The sequence below is a fragment of the Perognathus longimembris genome, chromosome 3, assembly GCF_023159225.1.
Source record: "Perognathus longimembris pacificus isolate PPM17 chromosome 3, ASM2315922v1, whole genome shotgun sequence".
In the NCBI taxonomy this organism is placed as follows: domain Eukaryota; kingdom Metazoa; phylum Chordata; class Mammalia; order Rodentia; family Heteromyidae; genus Perognathus; species Perognathus longimembris.
This window is the reverse complement of record NC_063163.1, coordinates 76,473,264-76,497,872: the sequence shown is the minus strand read 5'-3', so window position 1 is coordinate 76,497,872 and position 24,609 is coordinate 76,473,264. Positions and strand designations below refer to the sequence as shown.

At 61.9% G+C, this 24,609-nt stretch overlaps 4 protein-coding genes across 5 annotated transcripts; 1 reads left to right on the top strand and 3 right to left on the bottom strand.

Moving 5' to 3' along the window:
- Positions 1 to 3,277: 3,277 nt before the first annotated feature.
- On the bottom strand, positions 3,278 to 9,239 carry Cilp2 (cartilage intermediate layer protein 2). The gene is made up of 9 exons (XM_048340696.1): positions 9,179 to 9,239; positions 8,567 to 8,638; positions 8,112 to 8,384; positions 7,606 to 7,761; positions 6,706 to 6,984; positions 6,138 to 6,246; positions 5,791 to 5,948; positions 4,745 to 5,697; positions 3,278 to 4,657 (listed from the first exon to the last, which is right to left on the bottom strand). The coding sequence occupies exons 1-9, from the start codon at positions 9,237 to 9,239 to the stop codon at positions 3,278 to 3,280; spliced, it is 3,441 nt and encodes a 1,146-aa protein (XP_048196653.1).
- A 444-nt stretch (positions 9,240 to 9,683) lies between these two features.
- Positions 9,684 to 14,636, bottom strand: Yjefn3 (YjeF N-terminal domain containing 3). 2 transcript variants are annotated; one of them, XM_048342671.1, is made up of 6 exons: positions 14,538 to 14,636; positions 11,684 to 11,792; positions 11,194 to 11,304; positions 10,890 to 11,003; positions 10,670 to 10,820; positions 9,684 to 10,053 (listed from the first exon to the last, which is right to left on the bottom strand). In XM_048342671.1, the coding sequence occupies exons 1-6, from the start codon at positions 14,591 to 14,593 to the stop codon at positions 9,848 to 9,850; spliced, it is 747 nt and encodes a 248-aa protein (XP_048198628.1). In that variant the 5' UTR covers positions 14,594 to 14,636; the 3' UTR covers positions 9,684 to 9,847. The 2 variants fall into 2 exon arrangements, with proteins under 2 accessions (XP_048198628.1, XP_048198629.1); XM_048342672.1 differs by having other exon boundaries at positions 10,670 to 10,814.
- Positions 14,637 to 14,784: 148 nt separating this feature from the next.
- Positions 14,785 to 20,121, bottom strand: Ndufa13 (NADH:ubiquinone oxidoreductase subunit A13). Its single transcript, XM_048342673.1, has 5 exons — positions 19,968 to 20,121; positions 15,920 to 15,998; positions 15,219 to 15,290; positions 15,042 to 15,111; positions 14,785 to 14,966 (listed from the first exon to the last, which is right to left on the bottom strand). Exons 1-5 carry the CDS (start codon positions 20,059 to 20,061, stop codon positions 14,847 to 14,849), a joined length of 435 nt encoding a protein of 144 aa, XP_048198630.1. The 5' UTR covers positions 20,062 to 20,121; the 3' UTR covers positions 14,785 to 14,846.
- Positions 20,122 to 20,461: 340 nt separating this feature from the next.
- Tssk6 (testis specific serine kinase 6) lies at positions 20,462 to 23,230 on the top strand. The gene is made up of 2 exons (XM_048342670.1): positions 20,462 to 22,514; positions 23,028 to 23,230. Exon 1 carries the CDS (start codon positions 20,763 to 20,765, stop codon positions 21,582 to 21,584), a length of 822 nt encoding a protein of 273 aa, XP_048198627.1. The 5' UTR covers positions 20,462 to 20,762; the 3' UTR covers positions 21,585 to 22,514; positions 23,028 to 23,230.
- Positions 23,231 to 24,609: the final 1,379 nt, after the last annotated feature.

Sequence of the window (24,609 nt, the reverse complement as noted above, 5' to 3'; positions counted from 1 at the left end):
GGTGGGGTGCACCTCTGCACCCCCTCCATGCGCCGCTGTCCCCTCCCCTCACCCCTTACCCTGCCAGGCCCACAGGCCGACCTGCCCTGCCCTGCAGGGTCAGGGGCCCTCATTGTCCCCACTGGTCTTGCATCACTCACGGGGCTCCGTGTGCCTGCCCCCCCCCCCAGGCTGGCTCTGGCCTTTGGGGTCTGGGGCTGGATGGCACCCAAGACCAGCTACGATGACTGATGAGAGACACAGACAGGCGGGAATGGTGGGGGCCCTGCCAGGTCCACGAGGCTGAGCTGCACAGCCAGCTCTGGGGAGGGCACTGGGCCCAGAAACTGGAGCCCATTCCCCCACACCAGCCTGAGGACACCCCCATGACACCCTCTCCCGCTCCACACCATCCTTGCTTCCCTCACGCAGCCCCACTGTGCTGAGCATCTCCGGTGGGCATTGGACTTTGTTCGTCTCCGCACCAGCCTTCCTGCTCTACAGAGCCCTTCCCGCCTCCTCCACCAGGAAACAGGGAGGAAAATCCTCCCAAACCGGGCACCAGGGGCTCAGGCCTGTCATCCAAGCTACTCAGAAGTCTCAGATCTAAGGATCGAGGTTCAAAGCCAACCCAGGCAGGAAAGTCCATGAAACTCTTATCTCCAATTAACCACCAAAAATCTGGATGTGGAGCTGTGGCTCAAGTGGCAGAGTTCCATATATGAGTGAACAAGCTCAGTGAAGTGTGCTGAGGCCCCGAGTTCAAGCCCTGGGACCAGCACGAAAACCAGACGAAAGGAATAAAAAAAACTAGTCACCCCAGAAGCATGTTTTGTGCCCAGGACAGTGACCGTGCATCAAACACCCTGCAAGCGGAGCAGGGTTGGGGGTCACAGGGTGCACATCCCACATTCCTCCCCCCTCTTGGTTCTGGGGTTTAAGACTCTTGTTCTAGGCATTTTACTGTTCCAAGATTCTTCCTGGCTGGACTGTGCTGTGCGGAATTTTAAGAACCCTGGTTCTAAAATTATAAAAGTCTAAACTGCTGTGGGTGGGACCAGGGCCTCTGGTGCCCTGAGCTGACCCCACAGGCTTGAGCCAGGGTCTGAGGGGGCGGGGGGGGCGGGGGGAAGGAGGGTGTCACTCCATGTCCCCAGGCTGAGGGGCCGCATGTTGGCAGCCCAGGCTTGCAGGGGTGGGGGGAATGTGGGGATGGATTTTCCAGAAGGTTCGGCCGGTGTTCCAAGAGGAAGGAAGTGGGCTGCAGGCCCCAAGTGCAATAGGGGGTGGGGGAGGGGGCACCAGGACAACAAGCACCCGCCTCTCAGAGCTTCTCAGAGCCTCAGTTTCCTCATCTGGAGACCAGGGTGAGGGCTGCAGGATGAGGGGAGCCAGAGCCACCACCACCACCACCACTACCACCCCCCCCCCGCCCCTGCTGGCTCCCCAGGGTTGGCAGCAGCACTTCCACAATGAAAGGTATTTGGCCTTAGGGTGAGACACCTCATCACAGGGCAGGAGGCTGCTGCAGGCCCTGCCTATGGCTGGGGGGGCCCCACCCCTGCTCCCCCCAGCACCCTCAGCCTGAACAGGGCTCCAGACCTACAATCACATCCCCCTAACCCCATGGGCTGGGAGTGGCTGGAAACCATGGTGGGGAGAAACTTCCTGCCTGGGCTATTCCCAGGCACCCAGAGCTGAGGACATCTTCAGCATGAACTCCAGCACCAGGATGCGCGTGTACATGCACACGCACACGTCACACACTTCACTCTTCTCTGGGGAGCCAGCAGTGCACACAGAGGCCAAGGCTGGCCCTGGTCCTCCACACCCCGCTCAAGGCACAAGAAGTGTTCTTGGAGGGCAGAATGGTGACCCTGGGAGTGGACATGGCCTGGGGGGTGGACAGGTGAAGTGAGCTCCTCGGCAGCCAATCCCAGAGGTGTTAGGGCCCGTGTGCCTGTCTCCCCGCTCCTCAGCACCCACTGGCACACAACTGTCTGGTCCCTAGCTCCATGATGGACAGTGGAAGGAGTGAAGGAGTGGGGTGGCCTGCAGAGCCCCATACTCACTGGGGCCTCCCGGCTCCCTCACTGCACCGACTCCTCTAGGGGGCTGGAGGTTGTGGCCACCAGGTCCCCCACTTATGCTGGGACTCAGGTGACAGCCCAGGGCTGTTTCTGTCTCAAAAAGAGGGTGTAATCACAATAGCCACTGGCCCTGGGATGCCAGGACCTGGGGGGATTCAGCCACTGGCTCACAGAACATGAGTAAGCTGTGGGCCCACATGCAGATTAAGGCTCACCATGTGGCCAGGGCAGGGGTGGCCCCCAAGGAGGAAGGCCCTGGTGCCTGGCCAGGGCTGCTCCCTGCCTGCTCTGCTTGGGCTGAGCTCAGGGTCCAGGGCCTCAGGCTGGGACTCTCAGCACATGTCACATGGGGTGTACCTGGGTCAGGCCATGCTGTTGAGCTGCTCCTTGTACACACCTGCCCTGTGTTTTGGGCTTGTTTCTTGGTTTTGTTTTGGCGCAGTCCTGGGGGCCTGGCAATGTCCCTGAGCTTTTTCGCTCAAATCTGGTGCTCTACCACTTAAACCACAGCCCCACTTCCAGCTTTTTGGTGGTTAATTGGAAAATACTCTCAGACTTTCCTGCTCTGGCTGGCTTCAAACTAAGGCCTTCAGATCTGACCCCTGAAAAGCTAGGATTACAGGTGTGAGCCATTGGCACCTGGCCTAGGGCGAGTGTGTGTGTGTGTGCCCTATACCTTCAGAGCTGTACCCCGGCCTTTTCCCCTCCCACTGGTACTCAGAGATGGACTGGGTGAGTGGAAGCATTTTTAATGGAGCCCCCAGCACCTGCCCTGCCCTGGAGGGGGGGCTCCCAGCACCAAACACAGACCGGCAACCCCACAGCCCTGGAGGTCTCCCTTGCATGCAACGGGACCCTAAGAAGCCCTTCTTGCATTCCTGGGAGTAAACCCGGACCCCTACACACTCCCACCACCCCCAGGGCTTTATCCAATAAATAACCTCCCTGACAGAGCTCAGGGCGGTGAACCCCATAAAGGTCAAGGAGGCCGGGAAGGCACGGGCAGAAGGCGGGGTGTCTGGAATGAAGGTTGAAGTCCTTTCAACCCTGCCCCAGGTGGCTGGACCTTTGTCTCCCCAAGGCCCGACTGGGATCGTGTTCAGCGGCCCCCTGCCCCCGGGGCTCCACTGCCAGACACCACGGTTCCTGTCTCGGCCAAATCCTAGCTAAGCGCAAGGAAGGAGGCCTGGAGGGCCCGGGGCGCCAGGTCACTGGTCCCCAGGGCCCGGGGAGGCCCCAGTCGGCAGAGGCGGCGCCCGGGCCGCCTCCCCCATGTCCCTGCGGACGTCGGCCAGCGCCGAGGCCGGAGCCTCCAGCAGCCGCTGGAAGAGGCTGGGCCTGGCGGGCGGCTCGAGGCACTGGAAGGTAACGGCGGCGCCCGCATCCGCCCGCATCTCCCTGGAGAAGCCGTCGGAGGAGCCATCGAAGCAGCGGCCGATAGCGATCTCCTTGGCAAGGTGGGGGCTCTGGTCGGTGACGGTGTAGACACCGTAGTTGTGGCCCAGCGGGTCGAGCGGCGCCAGCATGGAGAAGGCGGCGGGGTCGTCGGCCGGCTCATCAGCGGGGTCGGGCGGTGGGTGCCGGCCCAGGTAGTCCCGCAGGAGCGCGTTGACGGCCACGCGGCGGCAGCTGCCCTGCGGTGTGACGGTGACGCGCGTGCGGTCGGGCCGGCGCCTGTCTACCAGCATGCCGCCGCACTTGAACTCGAGGCAGGCGGCCGAGACGCCGGGCCGGCCGGGGTCGCGCACGCTGCGGGAGTCGCGCAGGCCGTAGAGGCGGCCACGCGTGTCCGGGTGTGTGCCCCCCGCGCTGTGCGCGCGCACCACGTACTCCTGCGGACCGCGCAGGCGCACCTTGAGGAAGCAGGCGCGGAACTCCTGCGGGTTGGGCCACCAGGCCAGGCGGTGGCGCGTCCACGAGGCGGGCGCGTCCTCGCGGAAGGGCACCACGTTGAATTCGAAGCGGTCGGCCTCCACGCGCGAGAACCGGAAATGCGCGTCGGTCACCGGCGCCTCCTGGCACTGGCGCAGCGCGCGCCACGGGTACAGCGGGCCGCGCGCCTCGCCCGGCTCCTCGAGCCTCGGCCGGGCCAAGTTCACGCGGAAGCCGTTTCGCTTGGCGGCGGGGTCGTCGTGGTCGGTGCGGCGGTAGCCGAGGCGGCCCAGGTAGGGCTCAGGGACGCCGACCACGACGGGCCGCGGGACCGGACGCGAGGGCGCGGGCTCCAGCTCCTCGCCGCCCAGTGTGGCGGTGACCAGCGCCGTGTAGGCGTCGGGCCGCTCGGCGTCGCAGAAGGCGGGCAGGCAGGCGCCGTCAGGCCCAGTGACGGCGCTGTCGAAGCGGCCCCAGGCGCGCGGGTTGGCGGTGAAGCCCGGCGCGGGCTCCAAGTTGACCAGCGTGACCACCACGCCCCGCACCTGCTCGCTGGGCACGAACTTGTCGGTGGCGTAGGCGCGCACCTTGACGAAGCAGCGGCGCCGCTCGGGCACGTCCAGGTTGAAGAGGCGCCGCTCGCGCAGCTGCACGTGGCCCACTAGGAAGGCGCGCTCCTCGCGACGCCGACGTCGCCCTACCGCGCCTGCACCGCGCTTTGGGACCCGCGCGCCGCCCGCCAGCCCCTCCTCCTCCCAGCCTCCCGCTCCCACCTCCCCCAGAGCTCCCGCCCCCTCCGCCACCATCGCCGCCTCCTCCTCCCACAGCCCCGTCCCGGGCTCCAGCGACCACAGCTGGAGCGCCTCCGCGTGCCCCGCCATGCGCACGTGTGCCGCCGCCACCCGCACGGACACTGGCCCCGCGTGCAGCTGCTCGGCTGCACCGGGGGCGCGCAGGTCCACGGCGAACATACCATAGGTGCGCAGCGGCGCCAGCTCGCCGTCGCTGTCCACGAAGCGCAGGTCGCTGGGCGCCGCGGCCGCCGACGCCAGGTCGCGAGGGTCCACGAAGGTGACGCTAGCCTCCACCGGCCCCACGTACGGCCGGCCGTCGGCGCGGCGGAAGGCGCCGGGCGGCAGCACCAGCTCCCCGAGCGCCGCGCGGCCCCGCTGGCCGCCCAGCGCCAGGCGGTGGCCCTGGCGCGCGTCCAGCAGCACCGCGGGTGCCTTGCGCAGCGCCCGCACCTCGTGGTACACGCCTGCGCCGCGCGCGTCGAAGGGCAGCACGCGCACGGCGTCCATGAACTTGCCACCCGCGTCCACAAAAGTCACCACCAGCCTCTCGGTGGAGGCGGGCACCTCCAGGGTGAAGGCGCCCTGGGCTGAGGTGAAGCCTGCAGGCTCACGGCCCACCAGGATGCGGGCGAAACGCAGCGGCTCCCCCGAGTCTTCCGCCAGCACGCGGCCGCGCACCAGGCCGCGGGGCGCCGGGCACGCGCGGCACCCACACTGCACCACCACCTGCACCGGCAGCTCATAGCCCGCACACGGCACTCGCCGGCCTTCCAGGCGGCTGACGGAGCAACAGCGGGAGCCCGCGGCCCCACATCCCATGCCCGCAGGCCCGGGACACAGGCTGTCGGCACACCGACCCACGTCCAGGTACGAGGGGCCGCCGGCGCCAGGCATGCTGCAGCCTTCGGGGAGCTGGATGAGGTGCTCGTGGGGCTGAGGGTCGCAGGCCGGCTGGCCAGGAGCTGGGGAGGCAGGAGACAGCCTGGTCACAGGAGGCCGAGGTGGGGCAGTGCTGAAACCCTGGGGGAGGCTGCCATCTCAGGTGTAGGGCTCACCCAGCACGGTGAGCTGGGCGCTGCGGGAGCGCACCGCGCCCGCCTCGCTGGAGGCCTTGCAGTGGTAGACGCCGCTCTGGTTCTGGCGCAGCCCGTGCAGCTCCAGGTGCGCCCCGTACCCGTGCTGGTGCCGGTCCAGCAGGGTCCCGTTGTGGAACCTGGGAGAGAGGTGGAAGAGGTGGATGGCCAGGTAGGCGGACAGCCTCCTCGGGTCACAGCCTGCTGCCCTCCCTTGCAGGTGGGAGCGCTGGGGAAAGCCCTCCCCGCCCCCCTTTCCACCATGGGAAACCCAAGGAGTCCAGGCCAGCCCAGAGTCTGGCAGGCTCCTGTCCCCCGCAGACACTCACCACCAGTATTTGCTGGGTGTCAGTGTCCCCGAGGCTTTGCAGCAGAATGTGACATTCTGTCCAACTTCCCGAACTTGGGACTCAGGGTGCTTCATCAAGTAGGGCTTCCCTGGGGAGCAAGTCCTCCAAGGTCATGACCCTGCCCTAAGAGCTGTGAGTGTCCTCCCTCCCTTTCTCCCAGGGCTTGCCTCTTCGGGTTGGACCCCCCAATCTGTTACAGCTTCTCTCTCCTCCCCTTGACCTCAAGGGCTCAATGTCATCTCGAGTCTCTATTGTCCTTACCTGTCCTCAGTGCCTCTCCCTGTGTTCCCCCATCCTGGAACTTGAACTCAGACCTGAGCGCTGAACCTGAAGTTTTTCCACTCAGGTGCACTACCACTTGAGTAACAGGTCTACTTCTGACTTTTTTTTCCAGTTAACTGGAGAAAAGAATCTCAGAGACTTAACTGTCTGGGCTATCTTCAAACCTCCATCCTCACATCTCAGCCTCCTAAGTAGCTGGGATTGCAGGCGTGAGCCAGCAGCGCCAGGCCCTCAGCTCTCTTGCTCCTAGATTCAAGGTACTTACCTAGCTTATCAAGGACAATGGTGACGACTGCGGAGGTGGAACTGTTGGCTGTGGCCCGGGCCAGGCCAGCAGAGAAGCCATCCAGCTGGGCGCTGATGTTGGCCTGGCTTCTAGCACAGACTCCAGGCACCCGGAAAGTTCCGTGGGCATCAGTGGTGGCTACAGTGCCAGGTCCTGCTCCCAGGGAGACCCTGGCTCCCAACAGTGGTCGCCCAGAGGTGGTGACCACGGAGCCCAGAAGGATGTGGTCAGGGCACCCACAGGAGTCAGAACTGCAGCCTGGGGACAGAGGGAGGCTGCAGGGGGACAGGCCCTGCCCCCATCGGGGGAGGACTTAACACACCTGAGCACCCTCCATGCCCATTGCCTAGCTTGAAGCACCTACGTGGGATGGGTCTGGGGCACAGGACAAAGAGGCAGGGATCTGGAGGAAAACCTGAGGGCTGGGAGCCCAGGGAGAGGCTGTCATGGGTGACAACATCTCTTTCACTTCCAATCCCACTGCTTCACACAAAATGGAAAATTCCAGTGGAAACTTGAGGGCAGAGGCCTGGGGAGGGCAGAGCCAGGCGGGGTGGGGTGGGGTCCCTGCCATTGGCCACCATGTGCCCCCACCCAGCAGCCGGCTCCGAAGAGCCGTGTTTGTGAAGCCCAGGCCCGAGTGGAATTTCCATCGGCTTCTGGCTGGCCTGGTGTCTGGCCCAGGAGGGCTGGGGCTTCTAGTCTGCCAGGGCAGGCGCGGGGGCCTTAGGAGAGCTCCTCAGGAGTGCTCCCACACCACCCGCCAGTGCTTACAGACTGGCAGGAAGTGACGCAGGAGCTGGGGCTCAGACCTGGGCGCCCCTTTGGCGAGCCCTGCCCCGGGGTCCACCTTCACCTCCAGGCCCCGCCCCGGCCTACCTGGGCACGGTGACCACGCACACTTCTGCCCCTCCTGTCCTCGCCCAGAACACTTGTCCCCCGCCGGGGCCAAGCAGCTGCGGCTGCGCAGGCGGCGGCCCAGCCCACAGCTCTTGGAACAGGAACCCCAGGGACCCCATGCGCCCCACGCAGGCTCTGCAGAAGGAGGGAGGTAAGGAGGACCTGTGCCTCCGGGACGCCAGGGTCCCCAACAGCACTGCTGGCGGGCCGAGGCATGGTGCCTCGCCCAGCAGCCCTGGGCAAGACCTCCTTGAGGAGGCCCCAACGGCGGTGTGTCCTGACACGTGGGCTCCAAGGCATAGTTGTGGCCATACCCCTGAGAGCTTCCATCCCCTGCACACAGACCCTGGGCTCCTAGCAAAACCTCGCAATGGGGTCCCAGTACGCTCCACCCACGGGGGCCACACCCATGACGGGCCACGCCCACCACGCCCTGCCCATGTCCACCACACATGGCCATGCCCGCCCGCCGGCCCTAACCTCACCGAGTGGGCAGCGGAAGCGCACGTGGTAGTTTGAGCAGCGGCGACCTCGCGGCTGCTCGCGGTTGAGGCACCAGAAGCCGCGCGCGGGGCTGGCGTGCACGCGCTCGCCAACGGCGGCCGGCAGCGCCCAGTCCGTGGTACGCGCCTCGAGCGCTAGCGGCCGCGCGCACACGCGAGCTGGCCCGTAGTAGAAGCGGATGGCAGCCAGACTCTCGAAGTCGCCATCTCCTCCCGGGTGGTCCACATTGAACCAGGACGTCCACTCGCTGGCATCTGCGGGCAGCGCGCTCCTGAGTCAAAGGCCGCAGCCTGGAGTCCCGGTCGCCCGCCCGCCAAGTCGGCTGGCCGGTGGCCGGTGCTCCAGAGCTGCCGCGGCTGGCCCCGCCCCCCACACTCCTCGCCCGGTCCGCGCTCCGGCCGACCCCGGCGAGTGCAGGCGAGCATAGTCCACTCACCTTCCCAGCCCTCCAGCGTGGGTGAGGGCTGGCCATGCACCTCTGCCGTGGGCCCCTCGGTGGGCGTGGCCTCTGCAGGAGGGGAGTGCGGCGACGGGGACCCGTGTGACATCCACTGTCACGAGGGGCCCGGACCGGATCCAGCGGAGCTCACACCCTCCAGCGGGGCTGCGCTCTCCCTCCACGAGGCGCCAGGAGCCCATCCAGCCCACGTCCACCGTGCACTCCCGCCCGAGCCTACAGCAGAGAGCCCTGGGCACCCAGCCGAGCTACTGAGGTGCAGGCAGGATGCCAGGCTGAGTTTCCCCAGCAGCCCGCCCATCGCCATCCCCGTCTGGTGGTTGGGACTCGCTTTGAGTGCGGCGCGGGCGCCGCACGCAAGGTAGATGGGGACGGGTCTGTCCCTCCGCCCCGCGGGCGGCCTGTGCCTTAGGACCTCCCACATCAGGCTGGATCGGCGCCCTGGTGCCCGGACGATACCCTCTCCCCGCCACAGGTCGTCCCGGAACTCAGGGACCCCACTGCCCCTGCATCCCAAGCGAGCGAGTGGCCCGGGGCCCGGGAAGACGCGGGTCCCCGGTGCGTCAGCGCGCGCAGGAGCCGGCGCCTCACCTCGGGCTCTGGCCAGGTGCGCGGCGGCGAGCAGACAGAGTAGCAGCCCCAGGGACGCCATCGGCGCCATGGGTCAGAGCGGGACTCGGGTCGGAGTGGGCTCGGAGTGCTCTGGTCCCGTCGGGTGTGTCCGGCGGTCCAAGGACTGATCGTGGGGGCGGGCGCGGCACAGGCCCCGCCTTCTGTCCCGGGTGCCAGACACAGAAGCCATTCGGGGCGTCGCCCCCGTCGGCGTGTCCGGCGCCTCGGAAAGTGCAGCTTGGAATTGTTTTTTTGTGTTTTTCTTTTCTTTTCCAGTCCTGGGGCTTGAACTCAGGGCCTAAGCATTGTCCCTGGCTTCTTTTGCTCAAGGTTAGCACTCTTATTACTTGAGCCACAGTGCCACTTATGGCTTTTTCTGTCTGTGTAGTGCTGAGGAGTCGAACCCGGGGCTTCATGCATGCTAGGCAAGCACTTTACCACTAAGCCACATTCCCAGCCCCGGCCGCTTGGAATTAAACCTGCAGGAGCGGCGGAAGCCCTGTAGTGGTCTCGCTGCGATCCCGCGTGTCAGGCCCTCGGCAGTGCGGGGAGCCCCCAGGTCGCCCACCCCGCAGCGAGCCCGCAGAGCAAGGAGGAGGCAGAGGCAGGTTGTAGGGACGGAGTTTATTGGTGCGGGCGGTCGCCGCCTCACAGCGCCGCCACGCAGTCGGTGCCCGCGTAGCCCGGCAGGTGCAGGGCAAACTTGCGGCGCACTTCCTCCGGCAGGAACCGGCCGGCCACGAAGTGGTGGCGCCCTGAGAATCGCCCGGCGCAGCGCTTGGGCGCCACCAGCGATACCAGCACGTCGGGCCGCAGCTCGCCATCCCCGCCGCCACCGGTCTCTGTGTCCCAGCCTGCGGGGAGGAGGGCTTAAGGGTGGGCGGGCTGGGGCACCTCTGCCTTCGGACTAGCAGAGCCTCCCCCACCGTGCCCGTGGCCTCTGCCTTCTGACCGGTCCTGCGCCAGCCCACTAGGACCCCAGTCGAGCTCGGCCCCCACGCCATACCCCCTCTGACCTGCCCTGCCAGCCCTGGCTCCCCTCGGGCTGGCCCGCACTCCCACCCATCCTTGGTCTGGAGGGGTGGGTCTCAGGCATCGCCCCAGCCTGAATCTGAGGCCGCAAACTGGAAGTCGGGCCTCCTCCCTCCGACTACAGGTTCTGTCCCAGGCTGTCTGCTCAGATCAGGGCCTGACTCTGCCCTCCACCCTGACGAGACCCTCACAATGCGGCAGCCCTACGTGTGCGGCTGGCCCAGCCCTGCCAGTGGCCTAATGGTTCTCGAAGGCCAGGGGGCAGGGAGGAGCCTGGGGAGCTCGGTCTGCGTCGCGAACGGGCGGGGCGCTAGGACTAGGAACCGAGGTCACATTGACCTCTGCCAGACAGCACGCCCCTCCAAACTGCGGAAGCTGAGGCAGCGCAGGGGGAGGGGGGCTGGGTGGGGTCGCGCCTGGCCCTGGAGCCCGGCTTGCCTGAGGGGACGTCCAGGCTCACGAGTGGGATGGAAAGCAGCTTCAGCGTGTCCAGCGCGCGGGCGCAGGGTCCCGCGGCCTCGGCCGGGCCCTCGCCGGGGCCCAGCACGGCGTCCACCACCAGCGTGTAGGCGTCGTTTATGAGCTGCACCTGGGGGTTCGGGGCGTCAGGGCGCGCGGCCGAGCCAAGCCCGCCCCCCTTGGCGGGGACTCCCCTGACCTCGGCAGGCAGGTAGGACAGGAACGGGATGTCCATCTTCTCACACTGCGTGGTCAGGTCCTGGTGCAGCGGTCCCCGCGGGCGCGTGGGGTAGAAGATGGTGGGCTCGTACTCCTGTGGTGGCGAGGGCGCGGCATGGGGGGCAGATGGAGGGACGGACGAGAAGGGTCACGGATGGCGGCAGGGGAAGGCTGGGCGTTAGAGGGAAGGCTTCCCCCCTCTTTCCCGACCCAGCACCCGGCACCTTCCCTGGTCCACGAGGGAAGCAGCGGCAGGTAGGGGATGTGGAAACCCTGCTACTCACGAAGACCCGCAGGTGCCGGGCGCACACCAGCCCCACTGCCCCGTTCTGCTCAGGGCCGCACACGACCAACACCGTCTTCTGCTTCCGGGACAGAGACGGCAGGGGGAAGGCCTGTGGGATACAGCGGGACTTCTGAGTCCTACTTGCACAAATGGGGAAACTGAGGCAGGGAGAGGCTCGCTGGGGGAAGAGCTGGGCCTCAGTTTCCCTGCTGGGCACAGCCCTTGTCTCCAGCATAGCTATGCTGGGAGCCAATGGAGGGTTTATCTTCTGCCAGAATTACAGACTTTCCCACTGCACATGCGGCAGGGCCTCTGAGATTTCCAGGCCAGGCCCCTCCCCGAGGCCCAAAGTCGGGGAGCAGGGGGTTCCTGTCTCCTAACATTCTTGATTCCGCAGGGGAGTGGGCCGGGAGCCCGCCCTGTATGCCATGGTGCCGCCCAGGAGTAGCAGGGGTACCTGGGCACACTGTGGGGCCCGGGCCTGGTACCTTGGTCACGGCCATGGCACTGGCCTGTCCACACAGCTCCACCAGCTGCTGCCGCCCGAAGCGATAGTCCTCCAGCAGCTCCCGCTCCAGGGCGGCTGCCTCCGAGGCGCTGGGGACATAGGTGGGGGTGACAAAGGGACGGAAAGACAAGCAGGAGTCACTCAGGCGCAGCTGGAACCTTCTGTTGATGTTAGGAACCCCAATCAAGAGCTTTTGCAGGTTCTTTAATTCCGTGCCGGTCCTGGGCTTGAACTTAGAGCCTAGGTGCTGTCCCTGAGCCTCTACCAGCTCAAGGCTGGTGCTCTACCACTTGTGCCTCAGCACCACTACTGGCTTTCTGGTCATTAATTGGAGATGAATCTCATGGACTTTACTTTTCGGGCTGGCTTCGAACTGTGATCTTCCAGTTTCAATCTCCTGAATAGCTGGGATTACAGGTGTGAGCCACCTGTACCCTGCTGGGGTCTTTCTTGATCAGGTTCCCCAAGTAACAAGCATGGCAGACCTTGGCACACAGCTGCTCCAAAGCTGGAGATTGAGAAGGATTACAATGTTGAGAGGGATGAGGTCTTTCTTGTTGAGATGCAGTTTTTGCTATGTAGCCCAAGCTGGCCTTGAGCTTTTGATCCTTCTGCCTCTCCCTCCTGAGTGCCAGGGTTACAGGTGTGGCCACCATGCCTGGCCTGAGAGAACTTGTTTTCCCTAGGTCTGGAACTGGGTGCTTGCAGCTGCTTTCCAATTATTCACTATCGGTCTACCCACTGGGCCACACCTCTAACTCCCCAAGAGAACTCTGCTGGGGGGAATGACTGCAGCAAATGATGTCCAGCAAGCTCCTGGGCACTGGAGGAGACAGACTTAGACTGACAAGTGGGGCCAGGGAAAATGGGCTTTAAAAGCTGCAGACTATGGCTCACTCTGGGAGGTGAGTGGCCACTGAATTTGTCTGCACTTCTCTGGGTAAACCTGAAGGTGGTAGGTGCTATACAATTTGTGAGGCCCAGTGGCTGTGTACGAAATATTAAAATTTAGGGTTGGACAGCTAGGAAGGGTGGTTCCACCTAGCTGCTTGTGCTGGCAGCCAAGGCCACCTGCTGTTTTAGGCACTGAAGCTCACAAGAGACCCCTTCCCTTTCCTTCCACTCACAGTAAGAAGCTTGCACAGTGCTGCCATCCTGTCATTGCAGTAACACAGAACACATAAAATTTCTGGTCAAGACAGGTTGGGTTAGGCTAAAAGCACCATCCTATTTTTAAAAAAAGAAGGGGCTTAGGGCTCATGTAGTAGTGCATCTGCCTTGCGAGTGCAGGGCCCTGAGTTCAAGTGCCAGTACTGCCATCCCAGCAAAGTTGAGATCTTAAAGATGGGACCATGGTGGCCTTCACTTAGGGGCAGCTGGGAGGACCCCACCCTCACAGAGGGCTGGCACCTAGGAGCCTCAGTGGGTGGGCAGACTGCAGGACACTTCTGAGGAGCAAGCCAGGGGGGGGTTTTAGGAGGAGAGACAGAGCTGGAGAAGAATTCTTGAGAGGGGACAGGGTGGACAGGACTCGGTGCCATGCTGGGAAGTGCTGTCTGGAAGCCAGGGGAGAATAGGCAGGGCTGAGTCTGCAGCAGTGGAGGAAGAAGCTGCAGGATGGGGAAGTGGAAGGGAAAGGAGCTCCTATTGGACTCCAACCAGAATGGTGGCCCTGCTCCCAGGATGGCAGGTCCAACAGTGCATCCAGATCTGGGGTGCACACCCCAGGGCTCACCTGTAACCCTAACACTGCACTGTGCAGGCTGAGGCAGGAGGTTGAGCATTTTAAGGCCACATTTGTGAAGCACTGTCTCAAAAGCATAGGAACCATGGCTAAAACCCCAGCACCACCCCTCAAATAAAAAAGTTGGTGACAGGGCTGGGAATGTGGCCTAGTGGTAAAGCGTTTGCCTAGCACACATGAAGCCCTGGGTTCGACTTCTCAGTACCACATATACAGAAAAAGCCGGAAGTGGAGCTGTGGCTCAAGTGGTAGAATGCTATAGCATTGAGGGAAAAAAATAAGAGTGATCAGGCCCTGAGTTCAAGCCCCAGGACTGGCAAAAACCAAACAAAAATCCCACTTGGTGGTGAGGAAGATGGTGGGCTGGGAGCATGGCACATTTACCATCTCATCCAGTGACAGTGAGATGAGGGGCAACAGCAGTAGAGGACCACTCTGTTCCTTGCCTTGTGGGTCAATCAACAGGTGACCAAATAAGCTGGGCAAGGCAGGGCAGGGCAGGCCCGGCCCCTCTGCAGTGGGGCTCTGTTTCTCCCCTCAGCTTTATTTAGTGCCTGGAGGGACTGAGATTTCCTCACAGTCCCAGGACAGGAGTGACCTGCAAAATGAGCTGAGCCGAACATTGCTCAGACACATCCAGGAATTCCCAGGCAGAAGGGCTGTATGTGCTCCTTTCCAGCTTTTCTTCAACTATTGCCTAGTCTTCCTCAGAATTTAAACACCTGCCACCCCAATCTAAAGCTTGTAGGGCTCCCTAGAGTCCACAAACATCCCTGGCCTCCCGTGCCCTCCCCAAAGCGCCCATATTCTGGCTGGGCTCCTCAGCAGGTGTTTGGAGCCTGTTCCTGGGCTGTCCCGCTGGGTCCCATATCTAGAGTCAAGATGGAAGGTGGCTACTGGCAAAGCCAAACCCCTTACCTGCAGAGGCAATGAATATTCAGGAGGGGAGGGACACAAGGAGCAGCCCATCCCACTTGCATCCTTTTGGACCTCCATCCTTGGGCCCAACTGCTCAATCTGCTTCTCTTCTCACCCTCCATCCCCGGGGGCCCCTGTCCTGCGCGTCCCGCACCCCCCACCTCGGGCTGACCTGAGGAAGTGCCGCTCCTCGGGCGTCTCCAGGTCCAGCCTGGCCACACTACTCATGTCTGCAGCGAGCTGAGCGCTCCTCTGGCGCCCGCCCACCGCCCTTTAAACCCAGTGCATCCTTGGCGGGCGGGCCCTTGCTTCCCACCCACCAATCAGGAGGAGTCGCGTAGGCGCAGTGCAAGGCCATTGGCTGTGGCGGAAGCTAACTGCTCCGTCTGCCCCTCCCTTCCCAGTTCCGACAAGACAGCCCAAGTCTCCAGCGTTTATTGTGTGAGGGCCGCGAGGGTGGCTCCAACGGCGGGCAGGTTCTCTATGTGTAGGTCTGGAAACCAAAGGCGGCCCTGGAAAGCTCGCTGGCGGGGCGCAAGCTGTATAGTTCACAGGTCGTGGGCGGCACCCAGCGCGTGGTGCTGAACATGGACTCGCCCACCTGTGGGAGGTAGCAGTTAGCCGACCCAGGCCCAGCTGCCCAGGCCCCAGAGCTGCCCGCGCCCCCCGGACCCACCTTCCAGCCGGGCACATCCTTCATGATGATGGCCTCCTCCTCCAGGTTTTCCCGCAGCATCTGCAACATCCTGGGGGCCGGGACCCGGCGGTCAGGGATGCTGTGGCCCTGAACCACACCCCCAGGTGCCTTCAGCTCCCTCCCGGCTCCCTGGGGTCCCCATCCCGACCCCTGTACCTGCGGTCCCGCTCCGCCTGGAACAGGGGCAGCAGTGCCAGGCGGGCCTCCAGCTCCTCTATGTACAGGCGCCTGCGAGGTCGGGTCAGACACAGGGAGAGGCAGAGGTGATGATGGAGGTCAGACACCGGGAAGGAGAGACACGGGGAGGGACAAACGTGAGGAGCTGCAGGCACTGGTGGGGGGACATAATGGAGTTGGACACGTGGGGCTTCAACGCTGAGGGTGTTGGGTGATCTGGGCTCCAGTGGGTGGCAGGGAGGGCAGCTGGCACAGGCTCTGTCCCCAAGACTGTTGGCTTTACACTTTCTTGTCAATTAAAAACTTTTATTGTCCTAAAAATAGCCCTGGCAGGCTGCAGGGGGTGGGGGAGGGCTGATCATGGGGTTCTTTGGGACTCACAAAACCCCGGTCCCTTTGTCTCAAAATAGCGGGGGTGGAGTGGGGAAGTGGTGTTGTGAGGCAGGAGAGGCCAGAGGCCCCTCCTTCCTGAAGGTTCCAGGAGCTGCCCAAGGGGGAGGGCAGTGCCCAAGTGGCTGGTTGGTGGTGTAGTTATTCTAAGCCATCAAAACCAACAAAAGAGCGGACTGCCCGCCCCCTGGCCAGCTGCCAGCCGGCCCCACCAAGATGGAGGCCAGAGCTGAGGGTCTGGGCCCTGCTTGTCAGGGCGTCCCCCACCCTCTGCTTTCCCAGGGCCCTACCTGCGCTCACGGTTCCACCTGGTGATGCCCCAGTAGCCAAACAGCAAGGTGCCAACGCCCACGGCCAACATGCTGTAGCCTGCAGAGAAGGGGCCGTCAGCACCATGCAGGAGCCGGACCCCACCGTGCAGCAAGCCTCCTGCTAAGGATCAGCGGCTCCTGCAGAGCTGGCTCTACCACCTGCCCTGCCCTGAATCTGAACGGGTGGTGAGCTGGCTTCCTCTAGGAAGGGGGCTGCATGGGGGCCGGCAGGCTCTGCTCCTGCTGTGCCCAGGGAGGACCAGGCACCATGAATATTTACTGAGGACCCAGGGGACCAGGCTCTAATCCTGACTGGCAGGAAGGGTCCAGTTTACAGGCAGCTGCCAAGCATCCCGCCTCCTTCTCCTCTCCCGATGGCCTGGTGGCTGCTGGATAAAGCATCAGGCTGGGAAAGGTTCAGTCACGACTGTGGGTGCAAGGGCTGGAGGTAGAGAAGCGGCCTCCCCATCACCCTGTGGCTTACCCTGCTGGAGCCCAGGGCTCAGGGTGGAATGGAAGGGAGCCCAGCTGACCTCGCCCTTCTCCCCTCTGGCTGAGTGCCCCTCCCATGCCCCCTGGGTTCACACCCCTCTCCATCTATGGGGATCTCCAGCCCTCACACCTGGGCCTCCAGAGCCAACCCGCGAAGGGAGGAGGCGGGCACACTACAGCACAGGCCACTGTCTCTCCTTTTGAGGCAGTAGCTCACTATGCTGCCCATGCTGGGTTCAAACTCTGGGTCCTCCAGCTGTAGCTCCTGAGGTAAGCAGGTTAGAGGCACACATCACCTCACCTGGCGGCGTTCATAGATGGAGCAGGCAGTTGTGAGCAGAGCAAGGGAAACAAACCATTTTGGGTAAGAACAGAGTTGCAGGCCCAGCACCCACTGTTCACAAAGGAACCTGCAGCTGTGTGTACAGGACAGAGCAACCCGCCTGCCAGCAGGGCAGAACTGGATCCAGAAATAAACGCATCATGGCCCATCACTTCCAAACAAAGGTGCCAGGACAATGGGATGTGGGAAGAACCAGCTACACAACAGCCAGGGCAGCTGGGCGGCTGCATGCCAAGTGGCCTGCCATGTCCTTAGCCAACAGTGACCACCAACTCAGAGTGGATGATGGGCCTCAAATGTGAGGGCTGAGCTTAAGCTAGCACTCAGGATGAGGGAGGGCCAGCATTGCCTGGACCAGACCCCAGACCAACTCCTTACATAAGACCCCAGGCAGAAACAAAAACAAAACAGACTTTGTAAGTCTGCAACTATTATGGTATGATCAATCTAATGAGGATGCATCCAAAATAAATGTAAAATAACTCAACAAAAAAAATGTTGGACTGGGAATGTAGCTTAGCAGTGGAGTGCTTGCCTAGCATTCATGAAGCCCTGCGTTTGATTCCTCAGTATTACATAAACAGAAAAAGCTGGAAGCGGCGCTGTGGCTCAAGTGATAGAGTGCTAGCTAGCATCGAGCAAAGAGAAGCCAGGGACAGTGCTCAGGCGGAGTTCAAGCCCCAGGAGTGGCCAAAAAAAAAAAAAAAAAAAAAAAGTTAAATGTTATGGAATTGGGAGACACAAGAAAAATCATGAGTTCCAATCTAGCCTGGGCTACACAGTGAAACCCTGTCTCAAAAACCAAGGGCTGGTGGGCTGGTGGGCTGGGGATATGGCCTAGTGGCAAGAGTGCTTGCCTTGTATACATGAGGCCCTGGGTTCGATTCCCCAGCACTACATATACAGAAAATGGCCAGAAGTGGCGCTGTGGCTCAAGTGGCAGAGTGCTAGCCTTGAGCAAAAAGAAGCCAGGCCCTGAGTCCAAGCCCAGGACTGGCCAAAAAAAAAAAAAGGGCTGGTGCTGGGTGTGGATTAGTGTTAGAGTGCTTGCCTAGCAAGCACGAAGCCCTGGGTGCGATTCCTCAGTACCACATACACAGAAAAAGCCGGAAGTGGCGCTGTGGCTCAAGGGGCTGAGTGCTAGCCTTGCGCAAAAGAAGCCAGGGACAGTGCTCAGGCCCTGAGTCCAAGCTCCAGGACTGGCAAAAGAATAAGCTTAGGGGGCTGGGATGTAGCTCAGTGGCAAAGCGCTTGCCTAGCAAGTGCAACGTCCTGGGTTCGATCCCCAGTACCAAAAAAGAAAACACAAAAAAATACAGTTTAAAAAAAAACCCAACCAAAAGAATAAGCTTAGGGACAGTGCCCAGGACCTGCGTTCAAGCCCCAGGAGTGGTAGCTCAGTGGTAAAGCAGGTGCCCAGCATGCACAAAGCCCCCCGATCCCATTTCTAGCAACTCAAAAACACAAATCTTAAAAAAATTAAATAATTAAAAATCATGGGCTGGGGATATAACCTAGTGGCAAGAGTGCCTGCCTCGGATACACGAGGCCCTAGGTTCGATTCCCCAGCACCACATATACAGAAAACGGCCAGAAGCGGCGCTGTGACTCAAGTGGCAGAGTGCTAGCCTTGAGCGGGAAGAAGCCAGGGACAGTGCTCAGGCCCTGAGTCCAAGGCCCAGGACTGGCCAAAAAAAAAAAAAAAAAAAAAAAAAAAAAAAAATCATGTAAGTCAGGCATGGTGGCATATACCTATAATCCTAGTTCTTCCAGAGGCTGAGATTGGAAGAATTACAGTTGAGTACAACCCAGGCAAAAAGCTCATGAGATGTCATCTCAACTAATGAACAGGTGAGCTTGGTGACTAGCACCTGTCATCCCAGCTACTCAGGAAGGATAGGGAATAATCATCCAGGCCAACCTGGTCACACATTTAAATCCTCTTGAAAATACTAAAGCAAGCCAGTACTGGTGACTCATACCTGTAATCCTAGCTACGCAAAGCCAGCTGGAGCAGGAAAGTCCATGGGACTCTTATTTCCAATGAACCACCAGAAAATTGGAAGTGGAGCTGTGGTTCAACTGATAGAGTGCTACCCTTGAGCAAAACAGCTCAGGGACAGTGCCAGGGCCTGAGTTCAAGCCCCATAACTGACAGAAAGAAAGACATTTGAAGGCAAAAAGGGCTGGGGGCATTGCTCAAGAAGTAGAGTGCCTGCCTGGCAAGTGTGAAGCCTTGAGTTCAAACCCCAGAACTGCCAAAGAAGAAAATCTACTCAACATCAGTAGGCATCAGGGAAGGGCAAGAGGGAAAGAGGGAGATCTGGTTATACACATAGGATTGGTTATCATGAAAATCAGGGAAATCACTACAGCAACAAAAGGAAGGGAGGGGGAGCTGCGCAGATCACACAGACAGCGGTGGGAAGGGAACTGGTGCAGGGATTCAAAATGTTAATATAACCAAGTGCTGGTGGTTCATGTCTGTCGTTCCAGCTACTCAAGAGGCTGAGAAATGAGGATCGCGGCTCGAAGCCTGCCAAGGCAGGGGAAGTCTCTGAGACTCTTGTTTCCAATTAACCACAAAAGTCTGGAAGTGGAGCTGTGGCTCAAGTGGCATTCTTGAGCAAGGGGGATATTCTTGAGCAAGGGGGACTAAGGGCCGGCGGCCGAGACCCTGAGTTGAAGCCTCAGTAAAGACAAAAAAAATAAACAAGAAAGCAGGCTGTTAGTGTTTGGGGGTTCGGCTGCGAGTCCCGGGGAGCGGGTCGGGCAGCGGCCACACACCCGCGGTCGTTGACTGCCGCGCCAGGCCCGCAGGGCCTCCAGGCTACGGGGACGCGAGGCCCGCGGCGGGCACGGCAGGACCCCATGCGGGAGGCACTGACGGGGAGGGAAGTGGAGGAACGGGCAGGCTCAGAACGAGAGGCAGAGCCCGGGGCACGGGATCCACCCAGGGCCGGTGCAGCGGTCCGAGCGTGTAATCCCAGGAGAGCAGGACAGGCCTCCCGGGACCCGGACGACCGCTTGTTCCTCACCCGCTGTGGGCACCAGTTTCACCGAGGCCGCCGCGGGTCCCGGGCTCAGGGTCATACCCTCCGGTCAACTGAGGCACGTTCCCGGTTCCCCCGTCCCGCCGCCGCCGCGCCCGAGGGCCCAGCCCCGGAGTCGTCGGCGCGGGAAGACACTGACCCGACAATCCCCGTCGAGGGAGGTTCCGCTTGTAATCGATGGGGCCGTAGCCCCCCGGCGGAGGCATGTCCTGCTTCACCTTCGAGGCCGCCATCTTTGAGGGTCCCAGAGATTCCGGTCCTGGACGGAAGTGACGTCACCGACAGCCATGACGAGTGTGGCGGAAGTCCTCTGAAAAGGTCTCCCGCATTGCCAGGGCCTCGCGTCGTCCGTGTCACATACTCGTCGGGGCGAGCCGGTGGGCATCTGACCCTCGCCGGAGCGCCCCGGGCTCCCCAGTGAAAGCCATCGCGTCCCGCTTCCTCTTGGCGACGCTCAGCGCCAGTGGGCAACCCCGAGTTTTCAGGGGTGTCACTCAGTTTTCCCGCCCTCCCCCCTTCCTCCGGTGTGTGTGGTGGGCTCTCCGGCAGCCCAGGGTCCCGGGCTGGGCTTTCGGAGTCCAAGGGACTCACCAGAAAGGCACGTTCCGGCCTCGGGGACCGATTCTGCGCCCCGTCCCCCACGTTCCCGCCCGTGCACAGCGCAGCGCTTGGGTCACAAAGCGCGCGGGGCTTGGGGGGGCGCGCGGGGCGGGGTCCCCAGCCCGGGGCCGAGTGAGTGACGCCCGCGGTCACTTCACAAGGCAGAAATTGTTACCCGGGCGATAAAAGGCATCGCGGCGGGCGGCGCTCGGGAGTGGGCACATGGGGGTGCGGGGGCGCGGGTGCCAACCGCCATGGGTTAGGCCCGAAATCGGAGTCCGGCCGCCCCCCGACAGCAGCCGCCTCCTACTCTCCGTGCGCCTTGGGCGCCACCATGTCGGGCGACAAACTCCTGAGCGAACTCGGCTATAAGCTGGGTCGCACGATAGGCGAGGGCAGCTACTCCAAGGTCAAGGTGGCCACGTCCAAGAAGTACAAGGGCACGGTGGCCATCAAGGTGGTGGACCGGCGGCGAGCGCCCCCGGACTTCGTCAACAAGTTTCTGCCACGAGAGCTGTCCATCCTGCGGGGCGTGCGGCACCCGCACATCGTGCACGTCTTCGAGTTCATCGAGGTGTGCAACGGCAAGCTGTACATCGTGATGGAGGCGGCCGCCACCGACCTGCTGCAGGCCGTGCAGCGCAATGGGCGCATCCCTGGCTCGCAGGCGCGCGACCTGTTTGCGCAGATCGCGGGCGCCGTACGGTACCTGCACGACCACCACCTGGTGCACCGCGACCTCAAGTGTGAGAACGTGCTGCTGAGCCCCGATGAGCGCCGCGTCAAGCTCACCGACTTCGGCTTCGGGAGGCAGGCGCACGGCTACCCGGACCTGAGCACCACCTACTGCGGCTCAGCGGCCTACGCGTCCCCCGAGGTGCTGCTGGGCATCCCTTACGACCCCAAGAAGTACGACGTGTGGAGCCTGGGCGTGGTGCTCTACGTCATGGTCACCGGGTGCATGCCCTTCGACGACTCGGACATCGCCGGGCTGCCCCGGCGCCAGAAGCGCGGCGTGCTGTACCCCGAGGGCCTCGAGCTGTCGGAGCGCTGCAAGTCCCTGATTGCCGAGCTGCTGCAGTTCAGCCCGTCCGCCAGGCCCTCGGCCGGCCAGGTCGCGCGCAACGGCTGGCTGCGCGCGGGGGACTCCGGCTAAGGGCCGGGGCTCCCGCGGCTGCCGCGGTTCCCGCCCCGCGCCCGGCACTGAGCCAGCGCGGCGCACGCGCGAAAGGCAGGCGCGCTTCCCCCGGGCCCGCGAAGCCGCGGTCGCCTTCGCCGCCGCCGCGCTGCCGCCGCCGCGCACCACTGCGCACGCGCGCCCCTTTCCTCTCCCTCCTCTCCTCACCTCCCTTGCGGGGGCCCGCGTGGCCCCCGGGTGGAAGCGACCTAGCGTGTTCTCTCAGAGTCCGAGAGCCGGAGGGCGCATGCGCATCCTTGAATCCCCGCGGGAAGGCCCCGGGAAGGGCGGGAGGAGAGGACAAGGACGCATTGCGCCTGCGTGGAACGAGCGCCGCCGCCGGCTGCGCGGGAGCCGGAGCGGATTTGTCGCCCGCCAGCGGGCGCGGGCGGAGGGCGTCGCTCCCCGGCCAGCCGCGGGCGCCAGGTTCCCCGCCGGAACCTGCAATAAACTCGCTCTTCCTCGCACCTGGCTGCAGCGGTGGCCGCTTTCACGGAGCTGGGGGAAGGGGGTCGCTCGCCCTGGGGGAGGACAAGGCACGCTGGCGACCGGGCTTCAGGCCTCCACAGGGAAGTGGGAGTATTCGAACCCGAGATCACGGGGCCTAGTCGCCCTTGGGGTCGCAGCGGAGCTACCGACGCAGGGGCGGGGCGGCCCAGGGGCGGGGGAGGACTAGACCCCAGGCCCTCCCATCCCCTGCTGCCTGAGCCGAGCCCCGTGCATTTGGAGAAACTGAGTCCCCGCCAGCGTCCTTTGGCTGGAACCTAGGACCCAGGCGTGGTGGGGGCCGCGGCGGACAGGAGCCCGCCCCTCGGTTCCTCAAGTGTGCACCGAGCGCACCTGCTGCGTCCGGGACCCGCCCGGGAGCGAACCCGCGGAGGAGAATAAAAGCGTGGCGTGGACGCACGTGTGAGTTGTGCTGTTGCCCGGCGGGGCGAGGGGCACCCGGCCTCGACCGCGCTGTCAACCTACCGCGGTGGATGGGGCACATCTCCCAGGCCCCGGGAAGGGGCTTTGCCCCTCCTCTCCCCCTCATCCCTCCACTTGGCTGTCCCCCTCCTTCACCTGAGCCGCACCCCCAGCCCTGCCCTCCTTCTGGAACTCCCTTTTCCCTCCCGCTTCTGCTTCTCGCCGCCCCATCAACAGCGCATCCTCCCTGAAACCCGCTTCTCCCTTGGGTGGAAAGGGAAGGGTCTCATGGACCTCCCTGCCCGACCTGGCCTCACACCCAATGACAGCTGTGAGTGAGCTACTGGCATCCTGACAAGGTTTCACCATGTAGTTCAGGCTGTCCCTGCCTCAACCTCCCAAGTGTGCCATCTCACACCTACCAAGGCCTTGCCCATACAAGACAGGCCTGCTACCATTTTTATTGCACTGGTCCTTGCCAGGATGTGTACCTGACCAACCTCTCAAATTTAGGCTTCCTGTCCTGGCTCAGATGTCAGGTGGGCACCACCATGCCCAGTATTCAGAAGGGGTCTCATATGTATGCCTGGGCTGACAAGGAACTGTGATCCTCTTGATCTCTCTCACCCCCACCCCCCAAGGTAGCTTACCTTACAGGGCTAGGCACCAGTGTCAAAGTAACAATCTTGTTCCTAAATTGAGACCTGGGAGGTGAGTGCTGGTGACATAATCCTAGCACTCCTAGGCCAAGTTTTAGGATTGCAGTTAGGAGCCAGTCCAGGCAGGTAAATCCATGGGACTAGCTCCAGTTAGCCAGTGAAAAGCCAGAAGTGGAGCTGTGGCTCAAGTAATTGAGCACCAGCCTTGAGTGATAAAGCTAAATGTGAGCTTGAAGCCAAGTTCAAGCCACAGCACACACAGAGCGACCTGGAGCAGGATATGGTATACCCCTGTAATCCCTGCACTCACTTGGAATGGAGTTTGAGGCCAGCTGAGGCTGGTGCGACCCTGTTTTTATTTTGCCAGTTCTGGGTCTTGGCACTGAGCCTATTTCTGCTCAAGACTAGCACTCCACCACTTCAGCCACAGCGCCACCACTTCTGGCTTTTTGTAACTTATAGGAGGTTAAGAGTCTCACAGACTTTTCTGCCAAGGTTGGCTTTGAACTGTGATCCTCATATCAGCCTCCTAAGTAGTATGACAGCGGTAAGCCACCGGTACCCAGCTGAAACCCTATTTCAAAACCAATTCAATCCTCACTTCAAAATTTTGAGGCTTGGTGGCATGGCACTGGCTTTTGTAAGCACAAAGGCCTAGGCTTTGTTCCCAGCACCAAAACAAATACAACTTGTATCAGAGAAATTCTCACCAGAATCAGCTCATTCTGATGCCAGACTGGGGTTCTGTGTTTTTAAATACACTTCTATGGTATCTTGGGTGTATGTGCTGATCCTGGGGCTTGAACTCAGGGCCTGGCACTATCCCTAAGCTTTTTTGATCAAGGCTACTGCTCAACTACATGAGTCACACTTCAACTTCCGGCTTTTTGAGGGTTAACTGCTTGCGAGTCTCATGGACTTTTCTGTCCAGGATGGCTTTGAATTTGCATCCTCAGGTAAGCAAACCCCACTAAGCACAGCCCAAGTCCCCAGCCCTGTGGAGTAAACTAGCCACAAAGCCCCAGGGTCTGATACAGATAGAACCCTCCCCTCCCCCTCCAGCAGATGCACTGGCTTCTCCCTATTTTCTTCCAAGCTACTCTGCAATGTGAGGAAACCAGGGTGGAGAGGACAAAGTTGTCAGCATGTTGTTCATTTATTTCCCACAATCTAAAACTCCCCATTAATAATACAGTCTGTGACCACCAGTCCTGGCCTCCTTTTCTTGGAACTTCTTGTTTGGTGTCAACTTCCTCCTTGGTGCATTATGAGCTGGGCTTAGCCGTCTGGAGGCAGAGGCAGGATGGAGAGTTCCAGGACCCTACCTTCATCAACATCCCATCAAAGGTCACAAGAAATACTAGTGAGGACCCCTACCAGGATCCCTCACCCTGTACTAGTGCAACATGGCTGGGATTCTAAAACCACATCCAGAG